The sequence below is a fragment of the Ostrea edulis genome, chromosome 2, assembly GCF_947568905.1.
Source record: "Ostrea edulis chromosome 2, xbOstEdul1.1, whole genome shotgun sequence".
Taxonomy (NCBI): Eukaryota; Metazoa; Mollusca; class Bivalvia; order Ostreida; family Ostreidae; genus Ostrea; species Ostrea edulis.
The window spans coordinates 105,312,580-105,338,106 of NC_079165.1; the positions used below are offsets into that span (position 1 = coordinate 105,312,580).

At 33.5% G+C, this 25,527-nt stretch overlaps 1 protein-coding gene across 1 annotated transcript in view; it reads left to right on the plus strand.

The window, feature by feature from the left end:
• The window catches only part of LOC125667316 (AF4/FMR2 family member 4-like), a 47,370-nt gene that overhangs the window by 2,775 nt on the left and 19,068 nt on the right, over window positions 1–25,527 (plus strand). The window contains exons 2-8 of the mRNA XM_056155903.1: window positions 4,769–4,892; window positions 10,691–11,257; window positions 13,212–13,241; window positions 13,596–13,712; window positions 15,004–15,037; window positions 15,732–15,789; window positions 17,854–17,890. Coding sequence (XP_056011878.1) covers window positions 4,769–4,892; window positions 10,691–11,257; window positions 13,212–13,241; window positions 13,596–13,712; window positions 15,004–15,037; window positions 15,732–15,789; window positions 17,854–17,890 — 967 coding nt within the window. The remainder of the gene's footprint in view (window positions 1–4,768; window positions 4,893–10,690; window positions 11,258–13,211; window positions 13,242–13,595; window positions 13,713–15,003; window positions 15,038–15,731; window positions 15,790–17,853; window positions 17,891–25,527) is intronic.

Genomic DNA, 25,527 nt, shown 5'->3' on the forward strand with positions numbered 1-25,527 from the left:
CCTTATTATTATTTTTTTTTAATACTTGATTTTCTGAATTTTTAAATTCTCTAAACCTTAACTTGAAACCATTTCAAACTAATTACTAATGCATATTATTGTGTATTTGATGTGTACTTTTATAAGATCCTTTGATTTTTTACATTAGATAAATCAATATCGCAATTTAACAGACTATATGCCAAAAATATTTAAACTCCATTGTTTCACATATATATTGAAGTTATACACTTAACTGATTATTTTACTGAGATCAATCGAAAGTTATACAGTGAATTCAGCTTTTTTTCATTATACAATGTATTGAATATATTTCATGCCAAAATGAGTAAAATGCTTATGTGTATACTCATGTACAGGGCTCGAAATTAACATATGTCCGTCAGTCTGTGACTGGCTAAAAGTCTGGCGGACTGACTGACATTTGTTTTAGTCAGTCTGATGGGACTGGTTAATTTTCTAAAGCATCATTTTGGAAAATATACTTAATATGAAATTTCATACACATTTGGCATGCTTCGATATGTTTAATCAACCGGACGAATCTGATTCGTAAATATAAATTCCACATTTAAGTGTTACAATATTGTCTAAGGCATAATGAGTTAAATTTCATTTTAATGATATCAACAAAATATATTTGATTATTTCTGGAAAACTGTTGGACTGGTAATTTTTTCTGCAGACTGGTTATTAAATTTATACCCCATCAGTCCAGCTGGACTGGTGACATAAAAAGTTAGCTTCAAGCCCTGATGTATGGTGGTTGGTGTAAGTCTGTTATCTGTCCTTTGCATTGGCCATAACTTTGTAATGGATTAACATTAGAAGCTGATACGTGGGACTTTCAAAGTTGCTTAAGACCAGTTAAAGTGTGCTAAACTAAGTTCATGTTGCCAAGGTCACCAGTAAAAAAAAAAAGCATTAGAAATTACTTCATTTGCTACTGTATGTGATGGAGAGGTGTTAAAAGCTCATAAAGCCAGCTTATGGCCAGACAATATGGCATGACTCAGGACCTTGATCATTTTGCAAAGGTGAAGGCCACTGATTAAAAAAAGAATGAAGAGTTATCTGTCCTGATCATAAATTTGTAATGGAAAAACTTAAGAAATAATTGCCATCACTTGATCACTCCTACCCCACACCCTCAAAATAATTTGACAACATCCAATTCTGAAGAGTTTGAAAGATGCAGTTGTTGCATCGTGATCATGCACCTTAATATTGACATGTTAGTTGATCTTTTGCTCTTGCTGCCAGATCTAAACTTTGTTCCAACTGTTTGGTGATACAGAGGACTAGACCTGCATGAAGTCCACACTAGACATGTAAATTCCTGTATTCTTAGCAGATGCTATTCATTTAAAGCAGTCATTTTTTGAATTGTTTGGAGAAATTTTGTACAGTTGACAATGTTTTTTAATACAAATTCTTGTTCAGTATTGTAAGCTGTTACTAGATATGGTTGGCATGTTTTGAATTAGCAGTGTGTTTTATCAAATAATTCTTCACCAATCAAATTTGAATAAGTTCCATGGTAATTTAATTTAGATGAAGTGTTGCATGTTCTTGGCTTATGTTTTGCATCTATGATATTTTTGGATCTACACTTTTATTCATAGCTACTGTTTATCACATTAGATTTTTCAGATATGCGGGTTCTTGTTGCTTATTATCAACTACCCTCAGTAATGAAGACTTAAATTAATGCTACTTCTAACCAAGAGATTTATTCATTGGTTGACTTTATTTTTTGGGATATTAGTATGCTTCAATCTTGCTTAGAATCCAATATTAAATATAATGGATATTTTAGGGAAAAAATATTTTGTTTCAACCATTTTCATTTGTTAAGCCCTTCAAACTGATTCTTGGGTATATTATATGTTACAAGTAGTGATCTCCATCACATTGATCAAAGGTTGAATATGGCCATACTAAATGGATTGACTATCTTAACAGTCATTAACCTTCATGGACGTGCTCGAGAAAAGGGAGATCAATATGTCTTGTACATGTAAACATGTCTCCTACCTGGCGGTCCTGCAGTGCTATACTAATCTCATTTTGGGTGTACTATTCAAAAACTTTGGTCATATTAGTTAATTATTCTTACATGCAAGAGCCTCAATTAATGTCCCTTCATTCCTTATATGCCTTTTTAGTTGTAACAAAATTTAAATGAAATGAAAATAGATAAAAATCAGATATGATAAAAAATATAACTGTATTCCACCTATTAATTCAGATACAAACTGAATATGCTACTTAACATTTACTTTTCCAAACATTGAAGGACACCAAAGTAATATATGTGCTCTCACTGCTCTGTGTTGTTATTTCCTAGCGGAACTAGAATTGGTGTGATATCCAGCAAATCAAGAATGATAGCCACTGGTGTTTAAACAATCACAGATTTAGACTATGTAATACTCCTTAAGTGGATCAGTGGCAAGTGGATGCAGTTAACCTTACAAATATAGAAAACCACTATTTTGTATTAAAATACAGCATCCTCGCGTAATGTATGAACATGGGATCTGAGTGGGGCTATAAGAGGGATATTTAAGTTTTAAATGGGATGTTCTTCTCAGGTACCACAAAGATACAATGGATAGTTGAAATAATATGAAATATATGCAAGCATCCTGATATAGTGAATAATCATGTCTGTTCATATCATGTTCCAAGGAGCCATAGTTTTAAAAGGATGATACCTTGATGTGTGTACGACTTTGAATGCATTAGATTGGTAACCAATTTCAATATAATCCACAGATCTGGATTTTGTTTGGTTTTTAAAGTTAAAAAAGGAGAGTCAGTGTATGACACTAGGAATTATACATTGTTGAGCGGGTATGCCTTACTTAGTTGAACACCCCATATTTTGTTATATGCAATCTATTACCATTCTATTGAGAAACAAAAAAGATAGCATCCATAGGACCCCTGTTTTGCCCACTATCAAATCCCAAAATAGTTGGATGTGTGGTATAGTGAACAACTTCACAGAATCACAGCTCTGTAGCTAATCCCAGTACCAGTATACTTCGTGCCAGCTCTGTTGTCAGTACTATGACATACAAGTGTAGATAAATACGAAAGATGTGCTGTTTTTTTTTTTTTTCTTTCCCCACTGTCTACAGATCTCATCACATAAGGTCCACAACAAACCAGTGACTTTTGTACATCAGATGGTGTTGATTTGTTTTCCACTGGTACATTGCAGTTGATCGTGATGTTTGAATTAGCAGATTCAAAGAATGCCTGCAATGTGTTATATTTTTGGGGAGTTTTGTATGTTATTTTGAATTAAAATGTGCATGCTGCTCATGCTAAAGACTTTCCTACAGTGAGGATACATGAAGTGATCCTATTGTGATAAGTCACCAACTGACCTAATTATTGGGCATAAACACACAGGTGTAGTGCTAAACTATATCTGTAATCTTAATGATATGTGACATACTTTCAGAGTAGCCTTTAATGTCAATTGAATATATAGTATCTTTGGAAGGAACAGATTGTGATCACTTGCTAGTAAAGTTTACATTACTCAACAGCAAACACATGGAACAAGGTCGCAGCCAAGATTGAGTTATATTTTCTCAAAACAAATGCACTAGAACTCTATTAATGCAGTTTTACCACTAGGTTAACTGGTTAAGTAGTCTTACGTCTTTGTTTTTTATTAGTCCTGGTGTATTACAGGTAATTTAACTTTTTGGTAATAAATTTATTGGCCTCAAAATTCATATTTGAAGTGCATGGTGTTGTGTCTATATTTGGCAGTACATTTGAAGTGGATTGTTTCTCTTAGTTTGTCATTTTATGTGTGCTGATACTGGTGTGACCTTGAGTTTAAGGATACTGGTGTGACCTTGAGTTTAGGTAATGGTACCTGTATTCCGGGGTGTGGTACAAGCCTGTGTTAACTAGTACCAGTATGATTGTGCTGCAATGACGGTGTCGTAGTGGGGTCAGTAAAATAAAGTTAATCTGTTTGACACTTTCAAGCCATAAATTAATCATATTAGACAGAATATGAAGATGATTAAGATGACTGTTCTGTGGATTTCATTGCATGACCAAGTGGCATGAGCTGTGTGAAGGAAAATCTCACATAATTCATATTTTCTGTTTATAACATTCATTGAGCTGCACTCCTCATAAATCATGCCTGAAGTGTATGTGTCATAAGAATATATTGGAATATAAATTCCTACATTCAACAAGGACAATATTATTATCAATTTGGCATGCTTGTAGTAGAACACTTTATCTCAGTGTTAGCATCTTGTGCATTCATAAATAAGATATAGGTTTTTAAAAATATATACCAATATTAATGCCAAAGAATGTTTTCTTATTCTTCGTTTGATATATATAGAATATTTGCTAAGAACTAGTTTTACATATAGGTGATATGGATATGCATTTGATATATATAGAATATTTGCTAAGAACTAGTTTTACATATAGGTGATATGGATATGCATTTTACCTTCTTTTTTTTTTTTTTTTTCTTTTTTTTTTTTTAATACACCATAACAAGAATTCTTTGATTTTTATCTTCAAAATTTTACTGTCCTTTTCCAAATTTCAATAAAAGTGTGTTTTTCTTTCAAGATACTTTAACATTTAGCAGATGCCAAGTTATCCAATCAGTGATCATGTTGATTGTAGCCAGACAGCAAAGTGTTATCATGGAAATGAAATTTATGAAGAAAAGCAGAGCATTTTATTTTGAAATTTTTTTTTGCAGTATGGAGAGAAAGAAAGAGCAGGCCCGAAGAGAACGAGAGAATCAAGCCCGTTTGTTTAAAGAGGAGCAGAGAAGAAATGACATTGTGACCAATGTTGGTCTTTTCTCTGAGCCAGTGAAAACGGTATTCCTTCATTGAGCAACTTCTTATCTATTTAATACACCTTTTCAGGTAGAGAGAGGTGGGTGAATAGACATCATTATGTAAGGCAACACACTTAATCAAAGTAGCTAAATTAAAAAATTTTCAATCCCATGAAGTGAACATACAATAAGTCATGTACCTTTGCGCATGTCCATGATCAGATAAATAGTCTTGTAACATGAAAGTAAACATGGATTTAATGAAAAATTTATCTGTCATTGCTTTCTCTAATTGAACTTAAACATTACATTGTTCAGGTTATTTTTTAAAAAATGTTAATTTGTTATCCTTAATCACTGTACCTAGAAAGTATTTCAGCCAATGTAGAACTTAAAGGTATTGGCAGATTGTTTACCTTCTAAGCTGTGTTAAGACACTTGTGAGTGTGGCTTGTATAGCACCTGTATTGTCACTGCTTGATTGATTGCCAGCTTTGTGATAGATTATTTAACACATCTCTTCCTTATACCTGAGGAATTCTTGTGGAACTTTTCCAAATTCAATGACAGATTGGTATAGTATACATAATTATAAGATGCATACTGGGAAAAAAATATATACTGAAGCAGGGAAAATGTGATCAAGTTTCGTTTGGACTGACACCATTTTTTCTCACATGGGTATGCATACCCCCCAGTAGCTGTGTTATTTACTTTGTCACGAGCATTTTAAAAACTCGGTCAAGTTCCTATTTCCTTTAGTTTGGAGAAGGTTTTTTGATAGTACTTGGAATTATGGTTAGACACGATCTATGATGTTCATTTGCTCTGCATCCTGACTCTGTTAGATTTGCACACATTTCAATCCCAACTACATCTTGAATAGTTTTGTAAATTTTAGAGATCTCAAACAATTAAATGATGTGGTCAAATTTTGTGGTTGGGGGTAAGGATTTTGCAGTTGGAGAATTTGCACTTAGTATCATTTGGCAAAGTGGTATACATATATAAAATTTTATGTACATGCAAATGATTTTCCTCACCAGTAGATTTTCAATATATTTATAGCATGCATTAATCATAATTAGTATAAGAACATAAAAGATTGGATCTGCTACTTTCCTGATACATGCACATTGTGAATAACCTTATCAAGAAAAACATTGTAGAAAAAATATATAATCTAAAGAATATATTTAAACTACACATCTTTATACATTTTATCCTAGTTTAAATTATGTCCAAGGTTGAAATACTCAAACTTCAATTTATTTTTTAAACTGTTAGAGTATGACCATATATAAAAAAAAAAATAAAAATTGAGGAACATTTTTCTTGTGAGTGTTTCTGTTGTAGAGCTTACTGCTTCTAAAATAATGTGTTAACATGTATTTAAAAAAAAATAATTTGCAAACCCCCTTTTATTTGTGCATTACAATTGAATAATGAAAGGCGTGTGCATTTTCATTAATGTTGATTACATGTGCAAGGGGACATTTACTGCAGAGAGACAATTGATAACAAAATTTAAAAAAAATACCATGTTAAGGAGGTATACTAGATGGTCATAATGGCTGACTTCCTTTTAAACATGAATGAAAATATAGATATGAACAATATTTGTATATTCTTTTTAGATTTTATTGCCTAGATAAGTAGCTCAGTGGGTTAGCGTGTCAACTACTGAACTGCAGATTGTGGGTTCAAGTTCAGCAGGGATTTTAATTACTTTCTAGTCTCTCTACTAAAACTGCATTTTTTGACTAAATAAAGTCAGTTTGAAATTTTTCAGAATATTGTTGTACATATCTTCCACTTTTAATCCACAGCAAATATTTATGGTGTAGCATTCCTCCTTAACATATATATATATTACTACCTGGTATGTTTAGCTATCGCTAGTGTGTATCTTACAAAAGCAAATTTTCATGATTCAGATTGAGTCCATTTAATGTTGAGTATAGATCTATACCTTCAAGACAATGACCCTTTCTATGCTTATTTTTAAGAAATGTCTCCCAGATGTCATGTCTGCAGCAACAAATTATAATTTATCTACTTGTGTGAAATAATAATTCAAAAAGCTTAAGTTTGAAGAGAAATTTGGATTATCAACACTTGACAAATCAAACAGGAGATGAGTGTGTCTTGGGATAATTATTTCAACTCTAAATATATAGAAATTGTATTATATATTTCATTTTATTTTTTAAATTCATTTTTGGTATGGTTAAAGGAACTGGTTCACGTTTTTCTAAAGAAATATTTTTCATTTGTGATGTTAAAAATTTAAAATATAGCTCATTTCATGATGACAACCAAAATTTGGACCATCTGAATGTAAGGATAAGAGCAATATTTTAGCTTTGATTCTGTGTTATGTAAACAAAGAGTCTTTTTATATAAACAAACAAACCAGTGAAACGTTAATTTTGTAATTCAAAGCATCTGTATTTTGTACAATTTATTACAAATTTTTTTAACTTTAAATAACACATTTTACCTAAAGCACACTTGAGGTGTGATATATATAATAAACTTGGATCAATATCCACTGACATAAACAATAACACACCTCAATCTTTGTTTTCAAAACAAATAATAAACTCTCTGTAGTGAGCTTCCGTCATTATCAATAACCCTAATTTTTTGTGAAACCTTCTAATTAAAAACATATTTGACTGTAGATTTTGATTATTTAAAGTGAAATACAAAATTTGGAGGAAAATCGTGAATCAGTCCCTTTAATGATGGTCAAATTTATTGATTTAAAGTTGTAAATCTTTAATTTTGGATACAATTTGAAGGCTAGCTAGTATTGCTGTACATTTGTTTGAAATATTATTAAGTCTGAGATTAAACCTATTCAATTTCTGTTTTTGGTATAGCTGTATGTTGATTATCACTATTGTTGACCATCTTGTTTGTTGATAAAAGAGAACTGGCTGTGAATTTGAGTAGAGATAATAGTTTAAGACACCACTAACTTTAAAGACTGGGAAAGGAGGTGTGACCTAAGCAAGACAGATGTTATTTACCCAGAGTGGCTAATTGCTATTCACAATGAAATACATCTTGAAAATCTGCCAAATGAATCCATTTTTTAATAAAAATATATCAATTGATTTATTTAACATGTTTAAATTGGTTAATTTTATTTGTAATTATAATTTTTATTAATTTGACCAAAATTAGTTTGAGAACGTTAACCAACATTTCTTTCCGTTTTATTAGCTCACCTGAACCGAAGGTTCAAGTGAGCTATTCTGATCACATTTTGTCCGGCGTCCATCTGTCTGTCAGTCCGTGTGTCTGTCTGTCCGTCTGTCTGTAAACTTTTCACATTTTCGACTTCTTCTCCAGAACCACTGGGCCAATTTCAACCTAACTTGGCAAAAAGCATCCTTGGGTGAAGGGCTTTCAAGTTTGTTCAAATGAAGGGCCATGTCCCTTTCAAAGGGGAGATAATCACAAAAATGCAAAATTAGGGTGGGGTCATTTAAAAATCTTCTTCTCAAGAACCACTGGGCCAGAAGAGCTGAAATTTACCTGAAAGCTTCCTGACATATTGCAGATTCAAGTTTGTTCAAATCATGGCCCCCCGGTGGTAGGATGGGGCCACAAGGGGGGATCAAAGTTTTACATACAAATATATAGGGAAAAACTTTAAAAATCTTCTTCTCAAGAACCACTAAGCCAGAAAAGCTGAGATTTACATGAAAGCTTCCTGACATAATGCAGATTCAAGTTTGTTCAAATCATGGGCCGCGGGGGTTGGATGGGGCCACAATAGGGATCAAAGTTTTACATACAAATATATAGGAAAAATCTTTAAAAATCTTCTTCTCAAGAACCACTAAACCAGAAAAGCTGATTTTTACATGAAAACTTTCTGACATAGTGCAGATTCAAGTTTGTTCAAATCATGGCCCCCGGGGATAAGATGGGGCCCCAAGGGGGGGATCAAAGTTTTACACACAAATATATAGGGAAAAACTTTAAAAATCTTCTTCTCAAGAACCACTAAGCCAGAAAAGCTGAGATTTACATGAAAGCTTCCTGACATAATGCAGATTCAAGTTTGTTCAAATCATGGGCTCAGGGGGTTGGATGGGGCCACAATAGGGGATCAAAGTTTTACATACAAATATATAGGAAAAATCTTCTTCTCAAGAACCACTGAGCCAGAAAAGCTGATTTTTACATGAAAACTTTCTGACATAGTGCAGATTCAAGTTTCTTCAAATCATGGGCTCCGGGGGTAGGATGGGGCCACAAGGGGGATCAAAGTTTTACATACAAATATATAGTTAAAAAAATTTTCTCAATAACCACTGAGTCAGAAAAGCTGATATTTACAAGAAAACTTTCTGACATAGTGCAGATTCAAGTTTGTTCAAATCATGGTCCCCGGGGGGTAGGATGGGGCCACAAGTGGGGGGGGGTCAAAGTTTTACATACAAATATAGAAAAAAGCTTTAAAAGAACCATTGGGCCAAAGAAGTTGACATTTACATGAAAGCTTTCTGACATAGTGTAGATTCAAGTTTGCAAAGGGTAGCTTGGGCCATAATAGGGACCAAGGTTTTACATGCAAATATATATGGAAAGTCTTCAGATATGGGCCAAGGTGACTCAGGTGAGCGATGTGGCCAATGGGCCTCTTGTTTTGGTTTTATTGGGCCGCCAGAACTGTCATTAACGACAACACATGATTGACAGAGGCAATCGGGCATTCTGTAAATGATGCTTTAGAAGTAAATTAAATGTAGAATGGTCGGCACAAAAGCTGGTGCTGTCTATGGAAACTTTTTTTAATTTTATCATAAACTAATTATTAAAGCTTGAATCACCGCTAATTTGTTCAGTGATTTTGACATTTTCTCCGAAATACATTTTGACTGTGTTCTAGTGTTTGAATCTTAGTTTGGGTAATTATCAACTCATAAGTTTTTTGTTTTTTTAAAATGCTTCGAACTTATTTTTGCGGTAGAAGGGGTGGATATGCCTTCTGTTAATTGCTATAAACACATCTGAGCTTGTGACACTTGGTGGAATCTATCAGTCAGTGTCTGATCTATTGTCTGGTATTTGATTGACAAGCAATATGTTTGGGTTTTTTATCTTGGACTAGGTTGATATCAAGGGAAGTAGCTTAAAATTGGGTCTTTAAGTAAATGCAGAAATAGGCTCAGAATGCTAAATTATATTTGGTCAGAGACACCTGTAGGTATTACTGTAAACTGACATAATGGTCATTGATAGTAAATGACTGATTCCATTTAGTATTGTTTATTGAAATGAAACTGTGAATCAAGAAACTACATAAAGTTTGAAAAGAGCTGATTATGTAACTGACAGGTGCTCTGTATAAGTGATGGCAAAAAATATTTGGTCAGACTACAGTCTGTAGAGTTTGTATATATTTAGCATTGCTAGATTTAGAACAATCTGTAAAATTTCAATAAAGTAGAACTCCCTGATATAATTTTATGACTCTGTTATCTTGAAAAAGATGCCCTGGAGATGTAAATTGCTGCTGTGGTTATAAGTTTGTGACATTCATCAGGGCTCATGCTCTGTTTGTACACTGCTTTATCTGAGATTTTCATACAAGATGTATTCTGTTACAGTTGTTTGTTCCAATACCCACATACTCATCTTAGGGTGTAACACATTGGTAAAAATGAACACCAATAACATAAAAACACAGTTTGGTTTGGTACATTCTAAGGGAATCATTTTATTCCAAAAAAAGGAGAAATCTGGTTTTATCAAATTTGCAGTATATTGACCTTTCTAAAATTTGAAATTAGTTTTGACTGTTTCTGTTTGTAGACAACCATTGATCCAATAGCAAAGAGAGTTCAAGACACTTTAGGAAAATGTCGGGTGGAAAACTACCGAGACGCAATAGGCATCACCCACCAGCCTGCCACACCTTTGCCAAAAGATAAGAAGATGTCATTTCCAGATGTGGAAATAAGGAGACAAGATAATAAAACTCAATCTCAGAAACCAGAGGTAGAGGGAACCAAAAGATCACTGGAAGATAAGATAAAACCCAAAAATGTTCATGCAAAGTCGCATCAAAGTTATGTAGAGAAACAACGTGGAACCTCGTCACATGATCAGGTCCCCTTGTCAGACAAGAAGTCGCATCAGCAAGTACCATCCTCGTCCTCCAGTAAATCGAAAGCAGATCACAACAACCCAAAAAAGGAACATCAGTCCCCCAAACTTGTCAAAAAGGAACACATTACCCCCACAAAGAATGGCCCAGTCAATGGTCGTGGGAGTGAAGAAAAGGGCGAGGGAAGTAACAAAAGCAAAGTCCACTCTGTGAATGGCATCTCGGCACTGAAACCAATTAAAAATCCCAATCTTCCACCACTACTTATCAAGGTAATTAATTAATAAAATTAACTACATCTCTAATTGTTAGAACCTTTAGGATTTAAAACTTATGAATTGGACTCTGGAAATACCGGTAGTAATTCTGAGTTTCTTTTAATTTTCTGAATAATAGTTTGATTCCAAGACAATGTATGACAGTGTATTATCTATTATTTAGAATTGTTCATATGGCTTGAGACAATAAGATTGATGTGGTAATTATGCATTATGAAGCGCTATTCTATATATAGATGTTGTAGGAAATATTTCGGTATGCATTATGTAACTATTCCTGTGTCATTAAAATGATATGTTGATGGAGTTACCATTAGAACAAGTGCACTTACATGTATATGAGCTGATCCAAAAATTTTCCCCATGGAAGTGGATTCCAACCCTTGCAATTTTGTAGTGGTTCAATTGAAACTATGTATTTTACATCTGGAAGTGCATGAAAATAGGCAAATATATATATTTTCTACCTAGCCAAGGGGTGTTGGGTGCAGACCCTCAACCCCCTCCCACCCCTCACCTATAGATACACGCTTGACATAGCCTAGAGCGACCAATGCAATTAACAGACTTGATTTAAAAGAAAACAGGAAGCAGCTGTAGTATAATGAAAACTGCACAATAGGATGATGAAATTCATCAAAAATCTCTATTTAATAGCAAGGTGGTGATTATCCTGAAAATTTATTTAATAATCCTCATGTAGTAACGACGTGTTTTAAGTTAACACTAGAATTAAGTATTTCAGCATTTGCATACAGGTAGTAAATAATTGCTACATATTTGACCCCTTTTTCGCTGTTGTTGTAAGAATATATCGAGATCCATTCACAAGCTTACAGTTACATGTATTGAAAGACATAAGCACAATAAAGAAACTCTCCATCATACCAAGTGGTATGGTTGATTTTTATTGTCATGTGTGTATGCTAAATTCACCCTTAACCAATGAAGGGGGTATGCCAAAGAGTTGAATCTTGGTAACTAGACATGAGCGGTTGCTATTTTATGCAAAAATTAAAAAAACCCAGCTTTTTATAGACAAACTCCCACTTTAGATCCACCATGGCTTCATTTGCATTATGATGTCAAAACATAAGATTATGACGTCACACATCTATCGTCTTGCCCCAGTATAACATTTCATTATACATTAGGCCTGAAGTGGTACACTGCATTGTGTAGGGGACCAGAAGATTGGAATAAAATTCGGATAATCTATATGCAAGTTCCTGATCTGTTCAAGGAGATGTGACTTTGCAAGGTCTCCATTAGTGATGAAACGATTGTTGCCGACAATCGATTGTCAATCGTTTTTGGCTCTTCGATTCCGATTATCGATTCTATTTTTCATAATTGATTGTCGCCTGTACACTAATTAATATCTAATCCAAGTTAATCCTGCTTTTAAATCAAGACGTGTGGGGGAAAGTAAGAGTGGACTCCACATTGAAAAGTGGGAATTCAGTGACACCAGCTAGTGTGTTTGCTGCACATATCCATAAAACTAAATAGAAATAACCCCAAAAATAATAAACATTTATTAACTACAGGTAAATACCGCTTATATCGATCATTGATCAAAACAGTTCTTCCAATTATGATCGATTATGAAATTTTTCCGATTTTTCAACACTAGTCTCCACCATTTTTGATGAAGAACTTCTGGGATTGTGTCAAAGAACTTTCCTTGATGAATGTACAGCTTTAGCTTAGACTTTTTCATGCAATTTAGCCATTAAAGCTCACAGTGCAAGCCACCGCTTTATGCTAGCTTGCTATAAAAACATTTTATTCAGATTGTACATGAACTGAACAAAAACAGGATGGGATGAAATTGTTTATAATCCGAAAAATAGCCATTCCATTATTTACTCTGACACAATTTTCTCCAGGGTAGGAGCATTTATAACAGCAATAGCATCTAAACATTGTTCTCTTTACTTTTCAGGAGGATCACAGTGTTGAAGATATTTTAAAGGTAAAATCCTTTATAAGATATCTGCTTTATTGTTTTAGAAAGGAAACTGTTCTTTTATGGCCCAGTGTAATGTATGTTCAACAAGGGTTTGTTTTTTTTTCCTATAGATATATTGAACATTTTCTGAAGTGGATTAGAAGTTTTATTTGAGGAATTCTTGAGAAAAGAATCCTTTTTGTTAATAATATTTTTCTTTGTACTAAACAATTAATAATAGATAATAGACATCAGTTAGCAGGAGACTGCATTGCCAAAATAGGAAGCATGCAGGATATGCCTTCATTTTGTCAAAACTGAAATGAATTTAGATAAAAAGTTGATATCATTGTATAATTTTTTTTAAATGTCTTGCAGGAAATGACACAGTGGCATCAACCTCACACTGCCATTCAAACCCCCCACAAAGATGAAATGAAGTTTCCATTTCCAGCTAGTCCACCCACCAGCAAGGCACCCTATACTGTCAGAATGGTATTTAACTTATTGTTTGATTCATTACTGTTGATACAATAGTATTGATTTATGTGTTATGAAACATGACCAACTAACCGGATGTTTAACTACCAGATCATTAAAAAGGTTATAAATATTATATAATGTAACAGAGAAAAGCAAAGAAATGGACTCTATCTGTAAGATATCAAAGTATTGCAGCGCAATACTTATTTTTGTTATTGATCATTTACTTGTAAAGAATAAGAATTATGATGAGAGGAATTGTCCGTGAGTCACAGATGGCTATGGTTATTACCGGGAACAAAGGGAGTGTCGCATGAGACTACAGTTTCACAGTCATAGAATTGGCTACATTTACTTTGGTGGTTACTTACATCTTCTAAAAGGGTCATCCAACTTCTTCCTCAGCATATCTGTGAACAGGTCGTCTTTATTAACTCCCTAAATACGATGAAAACATGTTCAAGAGAAAAACAGAGTCCAATCAACAGTAGATCTCCAGTAAATTGAGCTTGATGTCCTGGATCTGTAACATGCCCTGTTTTAACCATTGATAATGACCCCTAGAGGACAGTTTGTTATAGAAGAAGAATTTAAAGGAAGCTCTGTTGTGTATTTCATGTGTTGCTATGTAATCCATGAAATCAGAATGTAGGATTCAGTACTCGTTTTGTATTTTTGCCCTGCAGCCAGATGGCCTTAATTGCTGAGTTGTTCATTTGTGCCAGTGGATTAGAGGTTTAGGACATTCCTATTTTAGTGCACTTTGCAGTGCTTCTGACATTGCATAATTTAGTATAGTGTGTATAATGTGAATTATATCCCAAATTATCTTTGTTAGATTTTACGTTAATACACAAATTTTGTAAATTATATACATTTCACAATACTTTATTTACATGAATTTGCCTCATTTTGGACACATACATTTATTTACATAAGGAATAATTGTACAATTTGTTCTTATTATGGTTTTTTTATCCTCCATAATACAAACAAGATTTTATTTCTTGATAAATTTTATGTTCCTTTTATTAAGTATAAGGTATATGTCAAGTTGATGGGTCACATGTGAGACAGTGGTTTTATCAAACAATACAAACAATCAACGTTAAAGGTCTATTACAAATCAACATTGGTCAATTTGAACATTATGTAATATGTACAAGGTAATCTCACAAATTTTCTCAAAAATAATATTTTTACAAATAAATAATAATTTACAGGAGATGCCACTTTGGAGGTTTGCATCACCAAAATTTCTCTTTTGTAGAAGTTGTCTTAGACATTTGTCCTTCTTTTTCAGAGCGTAAGCAGTACATCTGAACCTCAAACCCAAAGTAAGTTTGCCCTGATTATCAGATAATGAAATTCATGATGGATACTGTTTAAAATGGAAAGTTTGAAGGGAAAACCCTTGTTATCAACTGCATGCATGAATAATTTTAAAATGAATATGCAGTTAGAAAATCTGATTTATAAAAGAACAATTTGTAGCTACTTCAGTCAGGAAAAAATTCCACATTAGCATTGGTTTAACTATACATGTAAAAGGCATTGATTTTTACCTAGCAAAAAAGGCAATCATCTCTGGAAAACATGCCAACAGATGATGTATTTTGTGTCACAGAAAATCAATAGTCTCTGTTAAAAATCTAAGGTGAATTATTTATTGATGAATGTAACATTTCCGGTCTTGTAAGATGGTAACCCATTCCATTTGAAGAAAGTGTTTGATCTCGGAAAATTGGATACCAAAATCACAGTGCCAGTAAATTCTCAAGAATAGTTAGTAATGAGATTAGTTCCTTCATTTGCATAAGCCCCGTCTGTGTCGGTATATGTTACACTGATCCAATGCTGATTCTTTATTGTGTGTCGGACAATCCATACAAAAGTCTTAGATGATGATTATAATAAGCAATGATGGCAGATTTTGTATGGATGTTTGTACTTGAATGACATTTGATACATTGAGAATGATATTTGATGCATTATATTTTGTCAGTTTACAATGATTGTTTCTGTTTCCAGGGAATCCTGTTGTGGAAGGACCTAGGCGTTCTCCAGTTGTAAATCAGTCACATCTCAGGTAAAATTTAATACTGATGTAGTAGTGATGAGAGTATTAAACATAAAACATGCCTATAAACAATATTTGTTTTATTCTCCATCCAATATAGCATTTTTAGATTTCACTCATTTCCTGAAATTTTATTAATGGATGGAAATTACAAATATACATAAACTGATTTTGAAAAAGTAAATGAATGAAATATTTCAAACCGTATGCGTACTTATTTTAGCGAATTTAAAATTTGGCGCAGTGACTGCTGATGTTCTATTTGGTGTATTAAGGTGGCTCGCTACACTTTGAAAGAGTGTACCAAATAAGTAAGAAATGATTTAATCATGAAAGGTATTAAGTACGTCAAAAGGCAAAAAAAAAAAATACAGTTTTGGAGAGAGAGAGAGAGAGAAACATGATTTTTTCAATAAAATATCCCAAAAGACACTAGCGGATTTGAACTTGGGATCTGCAGGTCAATAGCCTGATACTTTATCCGCTGAGCTACTGATAAACAAACCTGATACTTTATCCGCTGAGCTACAGAAAAACAAACTGATACTTTATCCGCCGGCTACAGATAAACAAACCTGATACTTTATCCGCTGAGCTACAGATATACAAACCTGATACTTTATCCACTGAGCTACACAGATATACAAACCTGATACTTTATCCGCTGAGCTACACAGATATACAAACCTGATAGTGATGGGCAATCGGACCAAAAACCATAATCGATTATCGGCAATAATCGGACACAAGTAATCGATTAATAATCGATTATAATCGGAATTGGCATTTAATTGTTTTCCCCTCAAATTAGATGTAACAGAATCATTAAATGTATGGAAACAACATTTGAATTCTTTTTTGTTTCATTTGTTCACAGGTAAATAAATCAGAATTCCAATATATCAAGTAATGGAATTTATCTATAATCTCATTGTATCAAAGATATCTGCGATAGGCTCCTTTATTTGACAGTTGAATGTCATTGTTGTTACTGTCCTTCATATCTCCCACCATTTTGTTTGCTTATTTTGGATCGGGTTTGACATACACAAAATAAAATTTGAACAAAGTTGAAGTGATTTCCGGATTTTGTTTGGTCAACGATGTCGGCGACTTTTATTTTGTAATCGATTAGTAGCATCGTAGGTCTCAGAACGACCGACAATCGATCATCGGCGACAATCGTTTCATCACTAAAACCTGATACTTTATCCGCTGAGCTACACTGATAAACAAACCTGATACTTTATCCGCCGAGCTACACAGATAAACAAACCTGATACTTTATCCACTGAGCTACAGATATACAAACCTGATACTTTATCCGCTGAGCTACACAGATATACAAACCTGATACTTTATCCACTGAACTACACAGATATACAAACCTGATACTTTATCTGCCGAGCTACAGATATACAAACATGTCAATTACCATCTTGTGATGCGGTTTCATAAAATGTGTAAGTCTTGATGCAGTGAGCTTCCTTAAATCATGATTTAGCACTTCTTTGTATGATAATAGATAGTGAATTTCATATTAATTATATAAGATATATGTCATCGAATATGTGTATAATAGTTTTTCTTAACAAAAGGATTAGCTGCTGCAGTTGAAATATGCTCAGATTTTTTTCCTCAGTGACTTTGTGTGCATTTTCAAAAATCTTCCTGTTACATGAAAATTAAGATTTACAAAGTGTTGTATCAGCATTAATTAGAAATGGCAACCAGAACACACTTTTTTGTATCATTTGGCTGAGGGTGAGGGAATCAGAAATGTCTTGTTATCTGTTGCTTGTGTGTATTTGACACACTTCATGAAGTATGCTGGCACAAAGCATTGCAGTTCATTCCCCATATGTATTTTCAAATTTTAATTTTTCCTTAAATTATTTCTGTCAGAATATTCTCAGCCATTAAATAGTCATATTATATTTCTCAAAAGTCATGCATACATTCTTCACATGAATGTGAAAATGGCTATCATTTCAATTGGTAAAAATATCGAATGTAAAAACATTGGAAACGTAAATATTATTTGATGCTTACTTGTTCTTTTCTGTGTTACAGATATCCAGAAAGAGACAAAGCAGGGGAACCCACTGTGGTAAGTAAACCTCCACTGACACTCACCTCTCATCACTTAAGGCACATACATATTCATATTTGGCAACAAACCATTCATCGACTCCAACGGACTCCGAAACCAGTCAGTCAACATGAACTGCCATGGGTTTTCATACAGCAATCTTCACTTACCAGCCAACCAGACATGCAAAATTGACAAAGAGCGATGACAGACATTGTACATTTGGATGTTTCTTGCTAGTATGCCAACAATATTTTTAATAACTCGCATTATCAAACTTTTCACTTTTTTACTTAATTTCTGGAACCACTTGGCTAATTTCAACCAAATTTGCAATGGGAGCATGAAGTTTTATATAGGAGGTTATAAGAAAATTATCTTAAAATCTTCTCAAGAACTTCAAGGATACATTAGGCCAGGCTAATATGCAAACATTCTTATGTAGCATAAATACAAGTTTATAGTCAATACCATGACCCCTGGGGATTTAGCAAAAACACAAGAGAAGTGTAAAAATTTTACTTAAGAATATATAGGAAAGTTCTTTTGAAAATCATAAAAATAATCTTCAAATAATGTAGATTTGAAGATTTCACATCTGGAGTCCTTTAATTTTGGCAGGACCACAAGAGGGTCTAAAATTTTACTGAGGAATATGTAGTAAACATTTTTTTCTCTCGGAAACCACAAGAGTTGAATGTGTCGAATTGATATGCAAACACCCCTACCAGGGTCACAAAAAGTTTTAAATACAAATATGACAAAACAAAAAATCTTCATGGTTTTCTCGTGAAATCTGTCAAATTTATGTGTAAGCGTCCTCTTAAAATGTTGACTCAAGTTTGTTCGTAAGGGTTTAAAGTTGTAGAGAAAGAGAGAGAGAGATTAACATGAAAACATCCTGTAAGTAGTATAGATGTGTGGTTCATTTAAATCATGACCAGAAAGGGCCACAGCAAGGGTTCAAATTTTGAATTCTACCACGGTTATTGCAAAGACCAAAGGAATGCAGTGGTCATTATTCTACGATATATCTCCATACGTAGTAACTGATTATGAGAAAATTGATACACATCTCACTTGCGCTTCGAGTTTTGCTAATGCAACAATAAAGTCGATGACTGATAAGTCAATTTTATAATCAGTATATGTTGTAAAACAAATTCACAAATAACTGAAGAACATTTCTTGTTCAATATAAACCAATCGTCTGCATTCTGAGAGTGATACACATGTAAACATGGCAATGCGCAGACAAGTTTTTTTTTAACTGTATTAAAAGCAGTTGATATAGTCCATTAACATCAAACTAAATACTTGAAATATTTTTTCTAAATAGAAATTTAGAAATTATTATTATCAAATTAGAATACCCCAACATCTCACCTTTCTTGTCAGCAAAAAACAATTTAGGCTGTTTTGGAAACTCATGACGTCACAGTGACCTAGTTCGTAGCTATACAGCAAAAAGATCAGCTGTATATTTCTGAGCCATAGTAGAATAGAAATAAATTTCTTGTTTTCGTGTTTGTTGCAGGATAACCTCCTTGATCTCGAAATGTTGTTTGAAATATAAAAGCCTCTGCTTTTATATTTCAAAACAACGTATCTCGACCTCTGAGGTTATCCTGCAACATACACGAAAATACGGTCATTATTGAAATTCAAATTCTGGTAAAAAATATTCTCAAAATCTTAGTATGTAAAATGTATCAAATTGATATAAAAGTATCCTGTTGTAGTGTAGATTAAAAGTTGTTTTTTTTTTTTTTTTACACCACCACCCTCAGGACTAGGGTTTGGACTCCAAGGGGGTTTAAAAATTTACATTCTCAATTCAAAACTATACATTCTCAAGAACAAGGGTACAATTGATCAGCTGGAAAGATTAAAGTTTGTCTAAACCATGTTCCCAGGGTCTGGGCAGGGTTACACAAGGGGTTGGATGTTTTTCATTGGAATATTGAGAAATTTTTGAAATATCCTCCTTTTGAGAACCTCAGGATTGTTAGTTTGACTAATACGGAGGTTTCTTCATACAGTGTAGATTCAGTTTTATTCATATGACCTTGCATGAAACCAGAGTGGGTCCTCAATAGGGGTTAAAGAATTTATACTCTTAGTGGTCCTAACTTGTGAGTCTGTATTTCTGTATGAGCAAGGTGATTCAGGTGAACATCATGGCTCTTTTGTTAGCCTTAATTGTCCCACTCTTTCTTTCACCGTTAGTTTCCTGAAACTCTGAAGCTTTACTATACTTTTGTTAGCCTTAATTGTCCCACTCTTTCTTTCACCGTTAGTTTCCTGAAACTCTGAAGCTTTACTATACTTTTGTTAGCCGAGTTGTGTAGCAAATCTCGGCTTTTAAATTGGCAAAGGATGGGCGGGCGGGCAGCGTCCACAATTAGCTTGTCCGGTTTCTAACTTTCATACTTTTTGGTGCATCTTTGTGAGACTTACATAACATGATCACATCCAAAAGAAGAAGGTTCCTGTTTATTTTGAGGTCAAAGGTCAAGGTCACTTTGTCACTAAATCCCATAGATTTGAGCTTGTCCGGTCTCTAACTTTCATACTACTAGGGGCATCTTTGTGAAACTTACATAACATGATCACATTCTAAAGAGGAAGGTTCCTATTTATTTTGAGGTCCAAAGGTCAAGGTCTCTTTTTCACTATATACTGTAGATTTGAGCTTGCCTCTAACTTTTATACATGTACTTGCTGGTGCATGTTTTTTCAGACTTCAAATCCTGATGACATTCAAGATTCAAGTTACTTTTGAAATCCAAAGGTCAAGGTCATTATCACACTAAATACTTATTGCAGCCATTCAAAGCTTCATACTTATAAACTATATTAAATACGTGCATGTTTTTACATTATGAATGCAAGCGTGCATAATTTTCCAAACTGCATCTCGGCCATGCGCATCTTTGATGCGTTTTTTTGCGATTTTTTCAAATGCATTAGTTCTCGAGCATGATCAGGTTACTATGTTTTTCTAGTATATTTTTCATGTGATAAAAGTACATATACATATCAGGAAGGTCTCATTAACTATATTAACATCCATTTGATTTTTCCAAATTCTGTTTTGTATTTCATAGAAATCTTCCTGTTGCTAATTTTGATTTACCATCTTTCTTAACTTGTACCAATTAATCAGAAAGAGAGGGAAAACTTTAGCACAACATTTTCCTTTTAACGATTTGGAAATGAAAATGATTTCCTGGACTTTGATGAACACGCTGAGGGGAATAAGTTTCAAGTAATTTTTTTTTTTCAGTACAGGAGAATTTGCATTATATTTTAGACATCATGTGAGAGCTGTAGTTGATAAAGCCACATAAACTGGCTTTGAGCAACAAAATTGTCAAATGTCTAATACTGACCTAGTTACTCAGATGACGTACTTGAATTTTTATATATGTGCAACCTTAAAATACAGTTTATAATTTGGATGTAAAATCTTTTGATCTGGAAATTTATTTTATAAGTTTCAATAATTCATGGTTGAAGTATTGGTTCTCTTACTGAAGTCCTCTAATTGATTCTAACTTAGATCTAGTCAAATTTGATGGATAATGGCCAAGAAAATGAAAGTATTGCATTTATTAGAATCAGCAGTTCCTCAGAAATCAAACTGACAATTGTTTTCCTAACTTGGAATAATAGTACATGTATTTATCACTTGGTTATTTTTTCATTATTTTTGTGCAGATTGTGCTATGAGATCATTTACATTGTACCTTTCATTCAGATAAACATGCTTCAGATTGGACTGACTTTATGCTGGCCTGTCAGTCCAAGTGACCACAGGTCAATAAAAGTACATGCTGGATACAGATTGAAAATGCTGACAATCTCTCAAAGAATTATTATTTCTTCAGTGATCGCGAAATGTTGAAATGTTTTACAGGACATTCGGTCTGGTAAACACAGGAACATTACTGGACCGAATCACATTTTACCAGACCGAAAAAAAGTAATAGTATTTTTATATTAAAACATGAAAGACTTTGTGCCTCCTGGTCATTGGATTTTCGATTTAAAGGTTTACCGGGGACTGCATTACTGTTCCATTTTAATTGGAACATGTTGCCCTTTTTGTATGGGGTTTTTTATAAACAGAACTGGAAGTCGAAACGTAGCAGCGATTTTTTTTACCCACTGGTACCGGTACCCATTCAATTGCGAAAAATAGCGTCAAAATCGAACAAATTGGGAATTTTGTACCAATGTATAGGCAAATGATTTCAACTAAAAGAAAAGACAACAAAACAAGAAGTATTCATCTTTTTACAAACTTTTTTACGGTAATATTTGTTGTTGTGAGACATAAGGAATCGTCGTAGCTCTACAAAACACACTGCCATGATCTGTACTTTAGATTAAATACCAGAAGTGAACATTTTAGTTAACTCACACAACGTTTCAGACTAAGAAAATCATGATTTCAGCGGTCTATTCTTCAGCAAGTGAATTGAGAATGTTTGGTCTAAAAATTGGGAAAAATCAACGGTTTTTGGCATTGGGAACGGTACCGTTTATCGGTACCAGTTATATAAGGGGGGAAAACGCTGCGTAGTTTCCGAAACCGTTGCCGGAAAGTCACCGGACATTCGGACAGAAAATATAATGAAGTTTACCGGACCGAGAGTCAAATTACCGGACATGTCCGTCTGTCCGACAACATTTCGCTTTCACCGTTTCTTCGATATGAAGGGCTCTTGGCTGGTTTCTGAAATACTTTCAGGTTTAGATTTAACTTTGTATCAATATTACTATACATGATATATCAACCTGGTTAGCTGCTCAGTGGTTATATCACCTGACTAGTAATACAAGGATCCCGGGTTTGTTTTCTGATTTATTCAATGATTTTTCTCCTCTTCTTTGCAACAATAACTTGGTCATATTTTTATACCAATATCTATATGTATATATATATAATCTATTTTTTGGAAATAAAATATAGAAAAAACTCTAAACACTTTGTAGAAATATTTCGACCATGTTTGTTCTCCAAAGTGTTTAGAGTTTTTTATTTATATATATATATAATATAAAGCACTAAATAATCACAACTAGGTACTGAAAATTTTCACCCCAGCCCGGGGTCGAACCAGCGATATATATATACATACACACACAACTTTCTGTAATACATAAAAAGTTGATGTTGCAGTTTTACTTTCACATCCATGAAAAGTCTGAACTATCAAAATATGCTAACTCTTAAAACAGACCTGGCATTATACCCCAAGTTTTTTGTAAAAACAAAGATGGATGCAAGTGACTTGACTAAGAAATGTCATGAAAAAATATAGATAATTGAAAAATGATGTGCGAGTCCTTTAATTAAGCATATCTGTTGGTTCAATGCTGTCAACCTTCTTAGCGTCAATTGTGATATTATGGAAGGGAAAAAAAAGTCCTGTCTTCTTTTCAATAATAAATAAATTTGCAATGAAGTTTAGGTCTGAACTCAATATTGACATTATAATTTGCTTGTTCAACTCAAAACACTTCAAGTCACTGCTAAGACTTCATGCCATGAAGTGAAAATCGTAAAAAAAAAAAAAAAATTAACATGTTCAAAACTTTTTTCTGAGTTTTAAGGGACTTCGACTTTTGATAATTAATCTTTTGAAATTATATCCTGTAATTTATTTTTTTCTAATTCATGATTGCCTTAACATGACAAATTAGTGAGAGAGAGAGAGAGAGAGCATATTTGTCGGACCATGACCCACTTTAGCATTCTGTATGTTGGCAAATGATATAAGCTTGAAGTTGGGAAAGTTGATAGTTATTTTAAAAATGTATTATTTGTTAAAGCTGTTTACCAAGATTTAAATGTTAACAATACTCTTCCCCTGATTAATACTACATGTACAATGTTAATCCATCCTCTTCCCAGTAAGTGAAATATACTACATTTCAAAACATTTGAGTGCATTTTTAGATGTCACAAGATCATGTCAGAAAGGTGTCACTCTTTTTGCCGATTTGGCCTGGTTTAAGATGATATAGAACACATTCAATATATTTATACTGAACACTACAATTAACTATGGGATGGTCGTTATGAAACATTATGCTCCTGCAACCCCCAACCACTTATAACAAATCTGGATTAAAAATGAGAATTTTGAAATCTACTGCAAGAACAATATCAGTGAAAGATATGGCAGAAATTGTGTTTTCTTCAAAATTTGAAAAGTTGTCATGTTAGCCTCCTGCAGTCTGATTACTCGGGCCCCACATTGAAAAATCCTTTAGGAATTGCATCCATCATATCTAGAATAGTTTTCAACATAAAGTAATAGACCTGTCATACTTTATGCAAAGGTAGTTGATAAATAAAAGCACCTATAGATTATTATATATTGTGGTCACAAGGTCAAAGGTCAAGATCACACCAGACCTTCAATCCAAGTTTGATACACTTTCATTTTGACACATTGTCTTCAAAGTTTTCAACATATTTTTCATATCCTACACATTGGTGCTTGTTTATTAAAGACTCTTATAGATTATGGGCATCTGTTCTTTGGTCTGTCCACTTGTCCATCATCTTATTCATTGTGACTCACTATCTTGAACTGTTTTCTAGAAACGTTTTAATATTTCATAAAGATTAATTGGTCATAAGAGGAAAACACTATGAATATTTGGGTTGTGGGGTCAAGGATCAAAGTCACTACAGGCCTTTTACTAAGTATACTACATTCACAGCTTTCATATTTTATAGAATGGGGTAGTTGTTCCTGCATTTATTTATCTTGCATACATATCACTTCTCTCTGTCCTATGGGTCAGAATAACCTGAAATGCTAGCAATCAGTAACACAAGTAAAAGATTTTAACAGTTCATTTACAGTTATTTAAAGTAAAATATATTAATGAAAAAGTTCTAATTGACAGTAATCAAAGTTTGTAAAACAGTCTCCGTTGTTTGTCTACCACTGAGCTGAATTCACACTTGAGAATGAGCCTGTTTATAGCTCTGTCAAAATCAGCTGTTAAATTCTGTCCCCAGTAATGTAATATCCAATGTAATTTTGCAGAGTGTTCTAACCACAAAATTTAGTCTATTTATTCTATAAGAAAACCCTATAGAGAGTTCCATTTTACAAATTCTATGCAGGTTACTTGTTTACATTCCCAAACACCAGTTTATAAACAGAATGTCATGAAACCTCCAGAGGCCTAAAACTAGGTTACATGTGTCAATATACAGTATCTAGTACCCATGTACTACACAACATCATTTGTGACTTGTATATCAGAAGTACTAGTATATGTGATATATATGAGTTAACTTTTCTGTGGGGCCCTTCCTGACAGAGTCAATTCTTCCAGCTATAATTAGTTGTTAGATTTACTTATATACTCACTACATTAACATCTAATGACATCGCGTTGAATGTCATGTTCTGGTGACACAAGGCATGAGTCTGATCTACCCAATCAAAGCACAGCTAACAAGGCATGAGACTGATCTACCCAATCAAAGCACAGCTAACAAGGCATGAGACTGATCTACCCAATCAAAGCACAGCTAACTTCAAAAGTTGAGAGAGTTTCAAATCTGTGTTAACTTTTAGTTTGCTCTCATGGGTATACATTTGGAGTAATAAGATTAT